Consider the following 17,654-nt stretch of genomic DNA (forward strand, 5'->3'; position numbering starts at 1 on the left):
TACCATACATAAAGAATAGTACAGTCCTATGATACAAATTTACTTTTAAAAAACCTGGATAGAGGGACACCTGGGTGGCTCAGTCGGTTAAGCGTCTACCTCTGGCTCAGGTCATGGTCCCAGAGTCCTGGGATTGAGTCCCCGCATCGGGCTCCTTGCTCAGCAGGGAGCCTGCTTCTCCCTCTACCTGCCACTCCCCCTGCTTGTGTGCTCACTCACGCACGCGCTCTCTTTCTCTGACAAATGAATAAAATCTTTAAAAAAAAATCAAATAAAATAAAATACAAACCTCGATAGAAAAGGACCACTCGAGTGAAACTCTATCACACATATAGAAAAATGGTCAAATAAACCTTTACCTACAAGGTTCTGATCCACAAGGTTTTGATTGTAATTACTAGCTTCTAAAAAACCCAAAATAGTTTTCTCCTTTACACAATATCTCCTTAAAATTTATTAACAGTACTAATTTATTTTCCTTTATATATAAACACCTGTGTACAATTTATCACAATTCTGATTTGATAAAGTTTCAATGAATGAGACGTTAGTTAAATCTAAAATTAACTTTGTCGATCATCTGTTTCAACCTCACACAAATGCTATGATCTTTAGATGAAATACACTAGCCCGGATTCAAATGCTAACTAAAACAAAATATGGGTTTTTCCCTACATAAAGCAGAGGAGAAAAAAGTCAGTTAAAAACTTCCTCAAAGTACAAGGCTTCCTGAAAGATAATATAATTCAACTCTTTTGGTATTTCTAAAATAAATGATATTAAGATACATAGAGTTTCTTTGCCTTTACTGTTCATGTTGATTAACTAAGTAATAATAACTAACATTTAATGACTGGAAGGCAATGTCAAGAACTTTGCATGTTTATCTTGTTTAATCCTCTAATAGCCAAAGGAGGTGAATTTTATCCTCATTGCACAGAGGAGGAAACTGATAAAGCAAAAGTGTCACTCAGCTATGATTTTCTAGACTGATTTCATAACCTGCATGTTTACTTATTTATTTTTAAAGATTTTATTTATTTATTTATTTAACAGAGAGAAAGAGCACAAGTAGGCAGAGCAGCAGGCAGAGGGAGAGAGAGAAGCAGGCTCCCCAGTAAGCACAGAACCCGATGGGGGGCTCGATCCCAGGACTCTGGGATCATGACCTAAGCCAAAGGCAGATGCTAACTGACTGAGCCACCCAGGTGCCCCATATAGCCTGCATGTTTAACTATTAGACTATATAGTAAATCTTTTCAACTTTGTTTCACAAAACAGCAAGTATGTAATTACAACTTTATCCTAAATTTTACTGTTAGCACTTTTAATATACAAGTAATATTTCTAGAAATACATGTAATATTTTTAGAAAAATCTAATAATACTGTGTAGCCCAAACCTGAGACCTATAACAAAAACATATAGGATTTATACTTTTAACAATGCAAATAATGCTCACATGCTTCAGAAATAAAAACACCTTTAAAATAGCTTTTAATTTGTAGGTATTAAGGCTAAAAGCATATGGGATTCCTAGAAAATAGTTTCAGTTATAAATGTTTTTTTGGACAATAAATAAATTCACAACTCATGTTTAGTACATGCTATATATGTACTAAATTACCCAGAAATCTTTATTAAAATATAGATTCTGACTCAGCAAGTCTGGAGTAGAGCCTGAGATCCTGCATTTCTGACAAGCTCCCAGAGGTTGCCAATGCTGTTAACCCAATGACCACTCTCTGAATAGCAAGGCATAACTGACACAATTAAGGCCCCAGACTACTGTATATTACAAAGGTGATATAAAGAGCTAGACTTCCTTATCTATAACTTACACTCTGGTAATATGATCTGGTTGGAGAAAACAATAAAAATAAGGCAGGGATGGCTCAAACCTAGCACATACCTCTGGATGGCTTGAATCTATTACATGGCTTTTTTGAGGATTTTCATAAAAGGACCATGTTTGCAGATAAACTGTCCCATTTCTAATAATTCCAACAAAATGAACTTTAAACCACCTAACTTTTCCCCCTCATTAAAAATCTTAGACTTATTCTATTATCACAGCTAACTGATACATAGCCTGAATAAACTTATTTGATAAATACTTTTCTTTCATTTTGTTTTCTTTGATTTATAAAATGTAAATATAAATGTATAGAGTGTATCTTTTAAAAAGTCAAGTTTCCATTGACTATATTAATTTCTTTACAACAGAAAGTCCAAAGTTTCATGTTACTTATTCTTATCAAAAGTCAACTGGTTAGTAAGAAATAACACCAAATGTTATTAAGTGAAAAATAAACTGTATAACTTGTCTTCATTACACACACCTCCCACACATTCGCACATCCTTACCTGTGTTTCTGCACTGCTTAATGAATGTAGATCCAAGGATGGGTCTGTTTTGAGTTCAGGTTCAGGAGCTGCAATTGGGGCTTTTAAAATGATCTCTTCCTCAAGACTGGTTCCAAATTCTATCTCTTTCTGACCTCCTTCACATTTCTCTTTAGCTGACTCTACGTCTTTGCCTTCTTCCTCAGAAACCTGCGACTTTGGCCTTTTGAGAAATGAGGAGAACAGCCGTGACAGGCCCCTATTTTCTGATGTCCGCTCCTTGTTCCTGGTTAAGTCTTCATGTGTAGGAGTATCTCCATTAGATGTTTTCAGCTTCTGCTCACACTGATTATCTCCCTCAGCTGCCTCTTGAGAAGCCTCTTCCAGCTGAGTTTCTTGTTGGCCTGAATTTGTGGCTCCCTCACCTTCTTCCTTCTGTTGTTGGTGCTGTGAATTTTCAGCTTCAGCCACTAAACTCTTCTCTGTTGTCATGATGTTGCTATTAAAAAGACAGAAAAGGGGAGCTCTTATAATCAAAACCAATTACTGTAGGCAAAACCCTAAATCATGTCAAGTGTGCCAAAATTAATATATTTGGGTATTTAATCACCAACAGACAGTACTCCAGTCCATTAAGCATGAGACTTTCCATTAAAATACAAAAATATCTCACCTATACATCCTGAATAAATTGTTAATGCTTTGACTTGCTAAATATATGCACATGGAGAAATTACCTTACCCCTGAGGCCAACTTAGTGAAATGCATATTTCAAATTCAATGCACTGAACTATATATAGCAAATACCATTTTATCCTTCCTAAAAAAGATCTTATTTGTATACTATGCTTTGAGGGTATCAATCTAATAAAGGTCCAAAGTTTGCAGGAATTATCCTTTGCAAATGTCTCTATACTGCAAGAAATGATGAGATTAAAAGGTCCCCAACTCTTTATTGTTCTTTTTCTTTATATTTCTTAGAATGCATAGTCTTCTCCATTAAGAACAGCAAATGCAGAATTCTGATCACTTATCAGACAACAATGACAAGTATATGATTAATATAATCACCAAAAAATCCTTAAATTTTCATGTTATAATACTAAATTACAGTCTTTTGCAGAAGTATCCTCCTTTAAGTTCCTTAAGACCTTTTTTCCTTCTGAAAAATATGATTTTCAATGCTTGGCATTTTTAAATGTAGACAGTGAAGTTATTACAATAGAGAAAAATAGAAAAATAAAGAAACAAAATACAGAAGACAGATTTAGGGGTGCCTGGGTGGCTCATTAGGTTAAGCATCTGCCTTTGGCTCAGGACCCTGATGCCAGAATCCTGGGATCAAGCCCCGCATTGGGCTCCCTGCTCAGCGGGGAGTCTGCTTCTCTCTCTCCTCCCAGCTTGTTCTCTCTCTTGCTATCTCTCTCTCTCTCAGATAAATAAATAAAATCTTAAAAAGAAAATAAAGTTTAGAGAAGACAGATTTAGAAAGCAAATGCTGAGAGCAAAAGAGAAAAGAAGGCAGACTATAGAGCTTGTATATTTCAAAATTGTTGGGTTTCTAGTCTCTTGACCTCAAAATCCCAGTATTATTAGGTCTCACAATCATTGCCAAAGAACATTGTCACATCTAGTTTACTAAAGAATAACCAGGGGCGCCTGGGTGGCTCAGTTGGTTAAGCATCTGACCTCAGCTCAGATCATGATCTCAGGGTCCTAGGATGGAGCCCCAAGTTGGGCTCTGTGCTCAGCATGGAGTCTGCTTGTCCCTCTCCCTCTGCTCCTCCCCCTGCTCATGCTCTCTCTCTCTCTCTCTCTCTAAAATAAATAAATAAAATCTTTAAAAAAAAATAACCAACACACAAGAAACTTTTGTCACACCAGAAAATAAAGTTGACTACTGATGATCTCACACTTTGATTCACTGCTATACTTAGAAGCACTCCACTCAAAAAGTAGCATTTACATTGTCTTCACATCTGCTTCACACTATTTAGATGAAGTAATTTTATTTGAATGTTCACAATCCAAATTAATGAACTATATTTAGCTCATTCCCTTCTCAGGCTCTTTGCACTTGCTGTTCTCTCTACCTATGATGTATTTCTCCTGGCAACTATTTTAAGCAATAAAAATATTAAAATATTTTAAGCTTTAACAAAAATTTGCCAAAGCACATTTTCTATTCTCATTTACTAAGTCAAAAATTACTCTGTGCTAATAAAATATGCAATTCAGTCTTTATAAACATTACTTAAAATATTACTGACCAATCTACATTCTAATTTGTTACCCCTGAGTGAGGTACACTTGTACTTAAATAAAAGAAATAAAATTGTCATCAGTTCCTTATCATATTAGGAGTAGCCAACTGACTTTTCCAAAAGTGTTTTTCTTTAATCTCTAAGTAATCAAACAACCAGAAAGAAAACCCGGATATCAAACTACTATTTATTCTAGAAGAGTAATAATTTTATTTGAGAGCATCAGTTTACTTCATACTTCCTTTGCAAAAATAAAGAGAAGACAGGATGAGAATTTAGCATTATTTTCCATGGGTTTCAGATATGACTTTATCATTCACCCTATGGAAAATGAACCAAACCACTTCTGTATTAAAATCTTCCCATACAGCAGACTTTGCAGCAAGGTCTCTCATAAAAACCTATTTTTAAAAATTACAAATCTTTTGTGAAAATTTTAGCAGATTATGAAAACCACTTAAGCTTCACTTCTAACAGTATTTTACTTGCATATTTCTGTAAATGAAGAGTATTTACTTCTGTGTTTTATAATTTTTTCACAGAATTTTAAAAATAGAAAAGCTTGTCTAAGGATATTTCTGTAATTGCTTTCACATGAAAGGGAGTCTCTTAAGAAAGTAGCTGAATGAGTAAAAGTACTCAATTGTTTAAAACACACACACACACACACACACACACACAGATGGTAACCATCCATATGCTATATATGTACTTGTTAAATTTTAATGTGCATTGAATCACCTAGCAATCCTGATTCTGATTCAGCAAGTCTGGAATGGAGCCTGAGATTCTGCATTTCTAACAAGCTCCCAGATATTGCCAATGCTGTTGGCCCAATGACCACTCTTTGAGTAGCAAAGCATAAAAAAACACTATTACTTTTGGAACATACTCAAAATGCCTAAGAAATAAAGATGGCAAAATGCTACTTTTAAAAAGAATATGAACAGTGAAAAATACCTGATACAATAAATGCTCAACAAATGCCTGCTGAGTTAATGAATGAAGCAAAGAAAGCAACATGTTAAACGTAGAAGCTGAACCATTAACATTTTTCAGAATTCTTTTTGTTGCTTAATCAAAAGGTAACTGAAAATGTTAACTATAGAGCTATGGCAATTCCAAATTGTCCAAGTAGTCATGACACTTGCCCAGAATCAATGTTCCTGGTATCTCCAATGGTATGATCTCTTTGACACATTTAGGAATAAATGATCAAGGCATATGAATAAAGTGATTCAATAAGTTTATACCTCATGCTACATTCACCACAAAGTGTAGCTATCATCTGTTCCAATACATCGCCATTACAATATCATTGACTGTATCCCTTATGCTGTGTCTTTTAATCCTGCGACTTATTTATTCCGTAACTGGAATCCTGTATCTCCCACTCCCCTTCACCCATTCTGCCCAACCCTCTAACCTCCTCCCCTCTGGCAACCATTAGTTTTTCTCTGTATTTATAGGTCGATTCTGCTTTTTGTTTGTTTATTCATTCATTGTTGTTTTGTTATTGTTTTAGATCCCACTTATGAGTGAAATCATATGGTATTTGTCTTTCTCAGTCTGACTTATTTCACTTAGAATAATACCCTCTAAGTCCACCAATGTTATCTCAAATGGCACAAGCTCATCCTTTTTTATGGCTGGGTAATATTCCATTATAGATATTTACCACATCTTCCTTATCCATTTCTCTATTGATGGACATTTAGGTTGTTTCCATATCCTGGTTATTGTAAATAATGGTGCAATAAACATAGGGGTGCATGTATCTTTTCAAATTAGTATTTTCATTTCCTTTGGGTCAACACTAAATAGCGGAATTATTATATAACATTATATGTCAACTATACTCAAATTTTAAAAAATTAGCTACCAAGACATTACCAAATCACCATATTTTAACCCTCTGCATAGCACTTATTGTCTAAAATTACCTTGCTTATTTACTTTTCTTTTTTCTCTGTTTTGAATTGTCTGCCCTCCATAATAGAATGTATAACACAAGAGGGCAGTGTCTCTGTTTTATTTAGCAGAAACTCACAAATACGTAGAAATGTCTGATAAATATTAAGTTGCTCAACAAATATTTTTAAATTAAAAAAAGACATGAATAACAATTGAGAGAATAACATCTATCAGTGCAAAACTGACACATTTTGCCACATAACTGGACATATGTAAAAAACTGAATGTAAGTAAAGAACGGATTAGAGCGCAGTATAAGGAACAGACATACAAGTAGAAGGGCAAAAGAATTCTATTGGAAGGAACATACTGAAACCAGCTTTAGGTAATATCATATATTAAATGCAGGAAAACAATCAGGGAATCAGACAATGTAGTTAGTATTCAGCAGAGATGCTACAATTCAGAGTATACAAAGAAAAAGAAAAATAAATTATTAAGGAAAGCTTTTATGCATGTTCTTTCCAGCCATGCACTCATGGGTACCAACACTATTAGTAAGCGCCACAAAAGCAAAGGGGAATGGGAGTAGCGAGAATATTAAATGCAAACAATAAACCAGGCAAGTATTTCCAGTTAGCTCTGAGGCTGATCAGAATTAAACAAAAACTAACAGAAAGAAAATATCCTATGGACCCTTTACTAAAAGCTCAAACTCACCCTGACAAATCTGTTACACCTGCAGCCAAGTTCTTTCTGTTACAAATAATAAGATGGGTAACCAGAGGAAAAGATACAAAGAAACCAAGGAGCAAACAGGATAAATGCTCTACAAACAGGCCCTTCCTGTTTGCAGTAAATGATATTCCTTTCATTCTGGATACAAAATCCAAAAGGAGTTTATCTATTTACTTGATGTCAGAAAGAGGTCTTTTGATTAAAAAATAATAATAATAAGCACTTTAGACAAAGCAATGAGTTCCAATTCCATCTCAATCCTTATCTTCCAAGCCCTTGGAATTACACCCCATCTGGTACAAAACAAGATACACTTGTTTTAACAGTGTGCATCTGTTAACTTGAGGCAAATCAGATCTTTAAAAATCTGATACTGAGCAGATTTGCGAGGGCCAGACAGTATTTCTCATCTTTTTTATACTTCTCTCTAACATTAGTACAGTCGGTACTCCATTAATGCTTCTTGGGTAGAAAACTTTGAAAAAACAACTATAGTTTGGTACCACTAAGGAAATTCTTTATGATCACCATTTATGGATGAAGGGTAATGATTTAGGTATCAGTAATACTCTTCAAATTAGCTCTGTGAACATCTATCAAGGTTTACTGAGTGCTAATCATGTACAAGGTTTGGGTTTAGCAACTGAAAGGAACCCAAGAAGAATAATACACAATTCTTAGGGAGACAAGACATACAGGTATCCCCCGCTTTTCAAAAGTTCAAGTTATGCCACTTCACTTATTTAAAAAAGACCTACATTAGCACAGATCTTCCTTCACTTATGATGCAGTTATGTCCTGATAAGCCCATAGTGAATTAAAAATATTGTTAAGTTGAGAGTGCACTTGTTTTTTCAAGGAGGCTCCACAGAACAAACAGAACATCATTGTTTAGCCTACCTTACATGTCCTCAGAACACTTACATTAGCCTACAGTTAGGCAACATCATCTAAGACAAAGCCTACTGCATTATACAGTGTTGAATGTCTCATGTAATTTATTTAATACTGTACTAAAAGTGAAAAACTGGTTGCAGAATGGTTTTAAGTGTATTGGTTGTTTACCCTCATGCTTGCATGGCTGACTGTGAACTGTGGCTGCTTCTCACTATCACAAGAAAAGTATGGTAGTACATATCACCAGCCCAGGAAAATATCAAAATTCAAAATTCAAAGCATAGTTTCTACTGAATGCATAATAGCTTTTGCACTATTGTAAAGTCAGAGAAATTGTAAATCAAGCCATCATAAACTGGGGACCATCTATGCCTATTTTCACTAACTGAAAGAAGTCTGAAGAGGATTTGCACTTTTACGAAAAAACTGAGAAGCAAAAATGGCATTCAACATTTGTGGGTTTTTTCCTTTTTTTTTTTGAGAAGGTAGGCCATTAATTTTTTTTTTTCAAGTAGCCTAGCGTGGAGCGCAGTGTGGGGCTTAAACTCACAATCCTGAGATCAAGACCTGAGCTGAGATCAAGAGTCAGATGCTTAACCACCTGAGGCACCCAGGCGCCCCCAGCATCTGTTTGGCAGTAAGCCATTACAGAGGTGGCACACACCCTGAGCAGCGATAGGGTGGCACCACCAAGCTGCTTCCCAGGAACTACACTCAGCATCTCAGCATCCAGTCACCATAGCTTTGAACTGTGTCTATGAGTATCTGTGCTTTGTCTTGACTTATTTTTGTGCATATTAGCAAGATGTGTCCTAAGATATCAGAAAAGCTTTAAGAGTGATTATTTTTTTGGGTCTGGGAACAATAAAAAAATTTTCCATATAAATGAACGGTAATTGCTTCTTTGTTTTTCACCATTTTGGCTTACAAAAAGGACAGGAATACTCTACTTTCAGATAGCAGGGGCAACCTATATATATAAATAACTAAAACACCAGACAGTACCTGGTGCTTAATCAGACAAGGCCTCGAGAGTAGAACCAATTAAGCATTAAAAAGTATAAAGTAAGAACTTTTTTTTTTTAAAGATTTATTTGAGAGAAAGAGGAGGGGCACAAGCAGGGGGCAGGGGCAGAGGAAGAGGGAGAAGCAGGCTCCCTGCTCACCAAGAAGCCCAACTCAGGGCTCTATCCCAGGACCCCGGGATCATGACCTGAGCCGAAGGCAGATGCTTAACCCACTGAGCCACCCAGGCGCCCCTAAAGTAAGAACTTTCAATAGGAGTGATCACAAAAGGCCATGTGGAAAAGGTGGTTTGGTTTTGTTTTTTCCATGCTTAGCATGGAGCCCAACACAGGGCTCGAACTCATGACTATGAGATCAAGACCTGAGCTGAGGTCACGAGTCAGACATTTAACCAACTGAGCCACCCAGGCACCACAGAAAAGGTGGTTTTTAAGTTATGCTTTGAAGGGTGAGTATAAGATGTCAATGGAAAGAAACCTGAAGTGCAAAGGGCAAATGGAGTGGCAGACAAGGGAACTGGCATGACTAAGAATACTGTAACTATTCAGGAACTAGTAAGTAGTCCCTACTGGTTGGAATAGGGCTACAAAAGGAAAGTAGAAGGAAGTAAGGTTAGAATAGAGTTACCATTGAAAATTAATTCCAGGGCGACTGGGTGGCTCAGTTGGTTAAGCGACTGCCTTAGGTCATGACCTCAGCTCAGGTCATGATCCTGGAGTCCCAAGATGGAGTCCGCATTGGGCTCCCTGCTCAGCAGGGAGCCTGCTTCTCCCTCTGACCCTCCCCCCTCTCATGCTCTCTCTCTCTCTCAAATAAATAAAATCTTTTTTTAAAAAATTTTAAAAAAAGAAAATTAATTCTAATAGAAATAATAGTAGATAACATTTACTGAGTAGCTACTAAATACCACCCACTATCCTACATACCTTACCATGTTATCTTACAACTACTCTATAAGGTAGGTGTTTTCATTTCCCATATAAATGAACAGGTTCTGGGAGGTTTAAAAATTTGCCTCAGATCATAGACCCAAGCCATGCTTTAATAAAACTATTAATACACAACAGGGTATTGTAAAATCCCAGAATAGTATCTGTTTTCTACAACTTGGTACTGCAGATGCTTCTACCTCACTGTTCTCTGCTAAAGAAGCCTCTGTTAATGTACAAGCTATTCAATCTGGCCAAGACCACCTCCATTCTCGCCAGTTTCCTGTCCCCCACTCATGTACATATTTCTCTTTCCATAGAGTGTATGTGAAGAGGGAATGGGGAGAAACTGAAAGAAAAGGAAAGAAGACAGATCATGAAAGACGTGAATAACATGTTTAATAGTTCAGACTTTAGGGGCACCTGGGTGGCTCAGTTGGTTAAGTGTCTGCTTTGGGCTCAGGTCATGATCTCAGGGTCCTGGCATTGGTCCCACCTCAAACCCCCCACCCCAATGCCCCTGCAAAGGTCCCTGCATCGGGGCTCTGCCCTCAGCAGGGAGTCTGCTTCTCCCTCTCCCTCTGCCCCTTCCCACCGCTTTCTCTCTCTCTGTCAAATAAGAAAATAAAATCTTTAAAAAAAAAAATAGTTCAGACTTTATCCTGAAGGCAGTGGAGGTTTTTAAGCAGGGAAGTAGGTAAACAAAGTAGAGGAGAGGCTAGAGGCAGAGAGAAACTCAACACATGATTGGGTAAATTCAGGTTATCAAGGAAAAAATTCACAATTGGTATCCCTAGGGAAGCTGAAATCAATACGGGGCAGAGAAACTTGAAAAGCCTTGAAAAGCCTTGCAACCAAAGCTTAAGAACTACCATCCCCCTTAGTTTTTCTAGCTGATTTCATTAGTATGCTTCTCATTAACCCAGGCAGTCTCCTGTCTCAGTCTGAGGCATTTTTATAACACACCTTCCTTGACCCACTCTGATAAAAGAGATATAGCAATAGAACCAAAACAAAAGAGAAAGAGAGGTGGCTATCTCATGAGCATCTCAATACAACCTGTCCAAAATTAAACTTTTTTTTTAAGATTTTATTTACTTATTTGACAGAGAGAGAGAGAGCACAAGCAGGGGGAGCAGCAGAGGGAGAAGGAGAAGCAGACTCCTGGGCTCGATCCCAGGACCCTGGGATCATGACCTGAGCTGAAGGCAGACGCTTAACCGACTGAGCCACCCAGGTGCCCCCCCAAAATTAAACCCTTGATTCTCTTTTTCCTATCTCCAGTAAAGAGCCTACCTACCTACCATCTAGTAGCTCAAACCAGAAACCAAAGCACCATCCTTGTGTCAGCCTTGTACATTTCCCTTCCCAGTTCAATCCATCCATTATTCTGTAGAGTCTACCTCCAAAGTGTATTTAGAATCGGTCCATTTTTCTCCTTCTATACTGCTACCATGTTTGTGCAAGGTTCCTTCACTTCTCACCTGAATTATAGTCCCCTGAATCTCAATGACCTCACTTTGTTCCACTTTCCTCCTGTCCCCTATATTCTAGTCACACTAGCCAAGTGCTTTCCTGACTTAAGACATCTGTGCATGCAATTTTCTTAGACTGGAAGACACCCTACCCCCTGCAAAAAGTCTGGTGCCTTCTTATAGTTCAAGTTTCAGCTTAAATAATTCCTCCTCAAAACAACCTTCACTGACTGCTCTAATATCTACAAAGTGTCCCCATAAGTCCCTTCTCCAGTTCTCTAACCCAGAACCTACTTATTTCCTTCACAGACTCTCTCAATGGATAAGAACATACTGGACATTTACTGTTTAATGTCTGTCTTCCCCACTCCACCATGACCAACTACACTGTAATACCCATGACAACAGGGCTGTTTTCTCTTCCACAGTATACCTAGTACCTAGCACAGAACTTGTGCAACCCAGCACAGAACTTAGTACTTAGCATAGCATTTGTGCTACCTAGCAGAGAACTTCACACTTAGCATAGAATTTGTGCTACCTAGCACAGAACACTGTAGGCACTCAACTTTTGTTCAGTAAATGAATAAACATAAGGAAAAAAGAATAACAGGTTTAACCATATATTATGCATATACAGGATGGAGGTTATCCAATTTGACAATAGTTCATAAGACAAGGATATTAAGGTCTTGATTGAATGTGCTCCAACAGAGATAAAATTCTAAAAAATAGCTAATAATCTTTAGCTGCATTTCTAGATTTACAGTGACCAGAGTACTCATTTAACTCAACATATATTTTCTGAAAACATTATAAGGTTCTGGGCAATATGGTAAGTTGTGGAGCTACAACAGTGAGCGAGACAAACACAGTTGCTGACATCCTGAGCATCACTCTCCATGCAGAAGACCATGAAAAGTAACAATCCCTCACTTATCACTATTTATATGACATCTTCAACCTTACCTTCAAATCTGGACAGTTTATTTTTTAAAACCAGAATCTTTCTGAAGAAGAGATAGAAGATAATGATGAAATCTGAAATCACGTCATCAGATAAATAATTGAAAGATATTGGAATGGTTGGGAAGCCTGGCTGGCTCAGTTGGTAGAACACATGATTCTTGATCTTGGGGTCATGAGTTCAAGCCCCACACTGGGCACAGAGTTTAGTTAAAAATATATATATACTGGGATGCTTAACCTAGATAAAGAGAATAGGAAGCAGGGAAGTGATTATTGCTCTCATGAATTTCAAGAGCTGCCAAATTCTATGTTATTTCTAATGGCAGAATTCAGATTAATCTTTGCAAATTACAAAGTTTTCATCTCAACAAAGTAAAAGGAATAAATTCCTAATAATTAGAAATATCAATAATTAAATGAGCTGCTTAGGAGTAGTGAGCCTATGATCATTGGAAATATTCCATGAGAAGATGAATGACCATCAATTATGGATACCAGAGAAAAGGTTCTTCCATCAAGCGGGTGCTTACATTAACTGACCTCTAAGGTTCCACCCAATGCTAAGATTTTACAGATAGGAAGGAAGGTAAGGAAGAAAATAAAAGGGACATTAGAATAGTGATGTAACTGTGTTGTTTTTAAAAGGCTATATTATAAAGTCAGAGTAATGATTTGGGTTAGAAGGGGAAAAAACAGAAAAATAAAGGATAAAAGGCCTGTTTGCTTCTCTAATCAGACAACAGAATCCAGTGGCATTCTTGTTGATTAAAAGAAATAATGTTCAAGTATTAAAGTTTCAAAAAATATGCAGAAAATAGTTTCCCAATAAAAATTAATCCCTTCAAGACCACAGGAAAGTATCTTTCCTTGATAACTCGTTTAAGTATACTAATTACTAGAAAAATAAGAATAACCACCTATGTGGCTTTCAGATAAAAATGGTAATTTAAAATACACAAAAAGTTTCTTTGTGATTCTCCCTCCATCCTCCTGAAATTATTTTGACCTTAAACTACTCCTTATGTAGACTTTTAAAGAATACTTGCCATAATGAGTGAGTCAGAAATGTCACTCAGCATGAACATGCTCTTTTCAACAACTTAATTTTTAATTTAAGACATTTCTGTGATGACTAACACCATTGAATCAACTCATTCAAAGACATTTCCAAATAAACAAATTTACTCATCTCCTTCCAAGAAGACCAAAGAAATGTTCTTCACTTCTCCACAGACTTCAAGCTCATACTTAGATGATGTCTAGACACATTCTCAAAGTATACCACCTGGGCTCTCCCAGAAGGATACACTACCTCCATGATTACTGGGCATCACTGGAACTGGTTCTTTTCCAAAGAACTGAGTTTTACTTCCTTTGGGTGTCAAAATGTGTCAGGCTAGCCATTCTGTATGGAAATCTTTATAAGTGGATGTGCTTCCTTGTTTCATCTAAATAACCTACAGAACATAATTAAATCTTTCCTGCTTTAGTCATCATCATGAGCCTCAATTACTATGCAGTGCTAATGTCCTCAAGGGCTACTAAAGTCTGTGGGGACAGTGAGCTCTGCCATAAGAATACGTGAGCATTGTGGTTTTTTATTTTTTGTATCTCCCTTTCATAAGTTTTCCTATTCATTTATTTGCAGAATTAACCCAGATTTCCAGGTGGCCTACCAACAAGTAGCTTCCAACATCCCTTCTTCTAATCTGCTATTCACTAATCTACCACTGACTAGGAAAGTAAAGATCCAAGTGTATTAAATCATGTCTAAAATAAGAATAAGTGCTAAGGAAGAATAAGACATTAGTCTTAACCTCAACACATGTATCTTATGAAACATATTTTGGCCCTTCAAGTACCATATAAGCCTACTATGAGGTTCCCATTATACTGTGACTAGTAAGTAGAGGCTGTGAATAAACTACACCAATATAAAGACCACTGTCTTTCTTTATAAGTAGAGACCAAAAGTCTTTAATGCTGTTATTTACATAAGGTGTTATATTCATATAAACTCTTCTGGAAAACCAAAAACAAAGTAATGGTTTAGTTTGAAAGTATAACGAACAGGAAGAACTTCTTTTTTTTTTTTAAAGATTTTATTTATTTATTCATGACAGGCAGAGAGAGAGAGAGAAGCAGAGGGAGAAGCAGGCTCCCAAGGAGCAGGGAGCCCGATGCGGGACTCAATCCCAGGACCCTGGGATCATGACCTGAGCCAAAGGCAGACGCTTAACCATCTGAGCCACCCAGGCCAAAGCTCAAAAATCTCAATGTAAATGCAAACAAAACTTGAAAATTTCTAGCTGCAAAGTGGTTTTACCTAAGACTTATGGAACTTTTCTTACACTCTGATTGTCATTTTATCATCTTAGAGCCAATCCAAACTAGCAATACTTAACTAATTTCTAAACTCAAGAAATTCTCTAAGATTTATTATATGAGTAAAATTTCACTTTGACCCAAAGACTACAGTAAATTAACTGAACATCAAATATCATCTGATTAGTATGCAAGTATGAATCAGAAACTTGCATTGGATCACGGCTTGTTTTAGCAAACATTCTAAGATTGGAACAGATGCTATGGTTGTCTCCCACCATGGATCATGTGAAAAATATACTACAGACTACCAGAAGGTAAAATGCTTCTTCACACAGTTTTAACACTGGCACAGAGACAAGATTTAATAACAGTGGTGTATTTCAGGGAGGTGGGAGGATGGATGGGTGAAATAGGTGATGGGGATTAAGGAGTGCACTTGTGATGAGCAGCGGGTGATGTATGAAAGTGTTGAATCACTATTTTGTACACTGAAACTAATATTACACTGTATGTTAACCAACTGGAATCTAAATAAAAACTTAAAATTTTTTAATTAAAAATAAATATTCTACAGCTGTAAATCTGAGGAGGTTATGATTTGTTATCCAATGAAGAATGAATGTCTTCCGTCTAAACAACATACAGAAGTACAAGTTTTCATAATAACAAATAAAAATCCAATAAACTCCTTCATCTTTAAAATAATAATAATAATGGTAGAGTATTTCAGATAACCTACTATTTGCTAAAAGAATTCAATTAAAGTATTGACTAAGCTTGATGACATTTCTCTCTCTCAAAAGAGAAGAGCCCTATTATTGTGTACCTAATTCTGAGCAATAAATCTGTTGGTAACATGATATCTGGAAACTTGGCAGAAAATAGCAATTTCACAAAGTTTTTTTTTAAAGATTTATTTATTTATTTGAGAGAGAGAGAGAGAGAATGCAGGGGGGCAGGGGCAGAGGGAGAGAGAATCTTAAGCAGACTCTGCACTGAGCATGGAGACCATCTCAGGGCTCGATCTCACAACCCTGAGATCATAACCTGAGCCAAAACCAAGAGTTGGATGCTTGACTGACTGTGCCACCAGGCACCCTTCACAAAGTTTTTATACTGAGAAAAGAGGTAGGTCAGTCAAATGTATAAGCTTATTATAAACAAATTTTAAAACATATGAAAGAAAAAGCATGATGACATGGCCAAAGATTCTACAAAAATACAGAACTTTTAAGGACAAGGCAATTCTAGAAAGTGAAGTTCATTCACTATAGTTCACAGATATAATTAAGGGCCAGGTTCTTTTCTAGGCCCTGGGGATATGGCAGTGAAACTTTCTTTATACAATTAGAATTTTTTGAAAAACATGAAGTATTAAAGATACAGTCATGAACAGCATGGAGATTACAGGAATATATGTACAATAATGAAGTTTTTAAAAGTAGCATTGCAAAGGAATACTTATAAAAATAATGGTCCAAAGGTCAAGGCCACCAAAGGATAGAGCTTTAAGAAAAAGAAAAGAGGGCCCCTGGGTGGCTCAGTTGGTTAAGCGACTGCCTTCAGCTCAGGTCATGATCCTGGAGTCCCCGGATCGAGTCCCACATCGGGCTCCCTGCTCAGCGGGGAGTCTGCTTCTCCCTCTGACCCTCTTCCCTCTCGTGCTCTCTATCTCTCATTCTCTCTCTCTCAAATAAATAAATAAATAAATCTTTTAAAAAAATTTAAAAAAAGAAAAGAAAAAGCAGAAAACCTAAAAATGGCAAGAAAGGGTGAAAAGGAAGGAGAAAGAAAGGAAAGTCAAATTGAAACTATAGCTTGAAAAAAAAGAAACTGAATAGTGTTGACATATGTCAGGGACAAAATTACCTATGTTATTTAAAACCTAAACAATATAAAAGAAGAACTTACCATCAAAGACAGTTTATGCTAGTATAAGTAACCTTATACATTAAAATGTGTTTTGTTCTCCAGTCCTAGAAAAGTTGTATTTTTTTTTTAAAGATTTTATTTATTTGACAGAGAGAGATAGCGAGAGCAGGAACACAAGCAGGGGGAGTGGGAGAGGGAGAAGCAGGCTTCCCGCGGAGCAGGGAGCCCGATGTGGGACTCGATCCCAGGACCCTGGGATCATGACCTGAGCCGAAGGCAGACGCTTAACTACTGAGCCACCCAGGCGCCCGAAAAGTTGTATTTCAAAGTTCAGAAGTAACTTGCAAATTTAATCTCAGATTCATTAATATACCATGGGTCCGTACCAAATTTGCAGCTGTATGATTGGATCATAATTCAAAACTATCTCAAGATGGAGAGACCAAAACCAACAAAGTGGCATTTTAAAGAAATGTAAGGTTTCTGTATTGAGGTTTGAAAAAAAATTACAAAGAAAAAAAAGTGGAAATAAATGTTCATCGATCAGAGAACCGATGAATAAATTAACTGTGAATTAACAGGATGAAAACTACAGCAGTGAAAATGACCGAGAACTACACATATCAACACAGATGAATCTCACGTTTGATGAAAAAAACAGACTGAAGTATTACATACTTCATGTAGTACTGTTTATATAAAATGGAAAAGAAGCAATACAATTATATATATGTAATTAGAAACAGGAATACTAACTAGACTTAGACTCTAATTAGACTTAGAAATACATATATAATGAAAGTATAAAGAAATGTATAATCTCAAAATTTAGAATAGTGGTTACCTCCAGAGACAGTGAGGGAAATGAGACTGGAGAGGTACCAGAAGGACTCTC

General features: G+C 36.7%; 1 protein-coding gene across 17 annotated transcripts in view; it reads right to left on the reverse strand.

The window, feature by feature from the left end:
- The window catches only part of EPB41 (erythrocyte membrane protein band 4.1), a 203,040-nt gene that overhangs the window by 105,250 nt on the left and 80,136 nt on the right, over positions 1 to 17,654 (reverse strand). For 9 of the 17 annotated variants that reach the window (XM_073903077.1, XM_073903069.1, XM_073903070.1 and 6 more), the window contains one exon: positions 2,368 to 2,828. Coding sequence is in view for 11 of the 17 variants with exons in the window: in XM_073903069.1 (XP_073759170.1) it covers positions 2,368 to 2,828 (461 nt within the window). In the remaining 6 variants the exon portion in view is untranslated. Of the gene's footprint in view, positions 1 to 2,367; positions 2,846 to 17,654 lie in introns of those variants that run through there. The other 8 variants (XM_073903072.1, XM_073903067.1, XM_073903065.1 and 5 more) reach the window with 1 other exon arrangement.

The sequence above is a fragment of the Callorhinus ursinus genome, unplaced genomic scaffold, assembly GCF_003265705.2.
Source record: "Callorhinus ursinus isolate GAN/ISIS: 27379988/994484 unplaced genomic scaffold, GSC_fseal_2.0 scaffold18, whole genome shotgun sequence".
Lineage (NCBI taxonomy): Eukaryota > Metazoa > Chordata > Mammalia > Carnivora > Otariidae > Callorhinus > Callorhinus ursinus.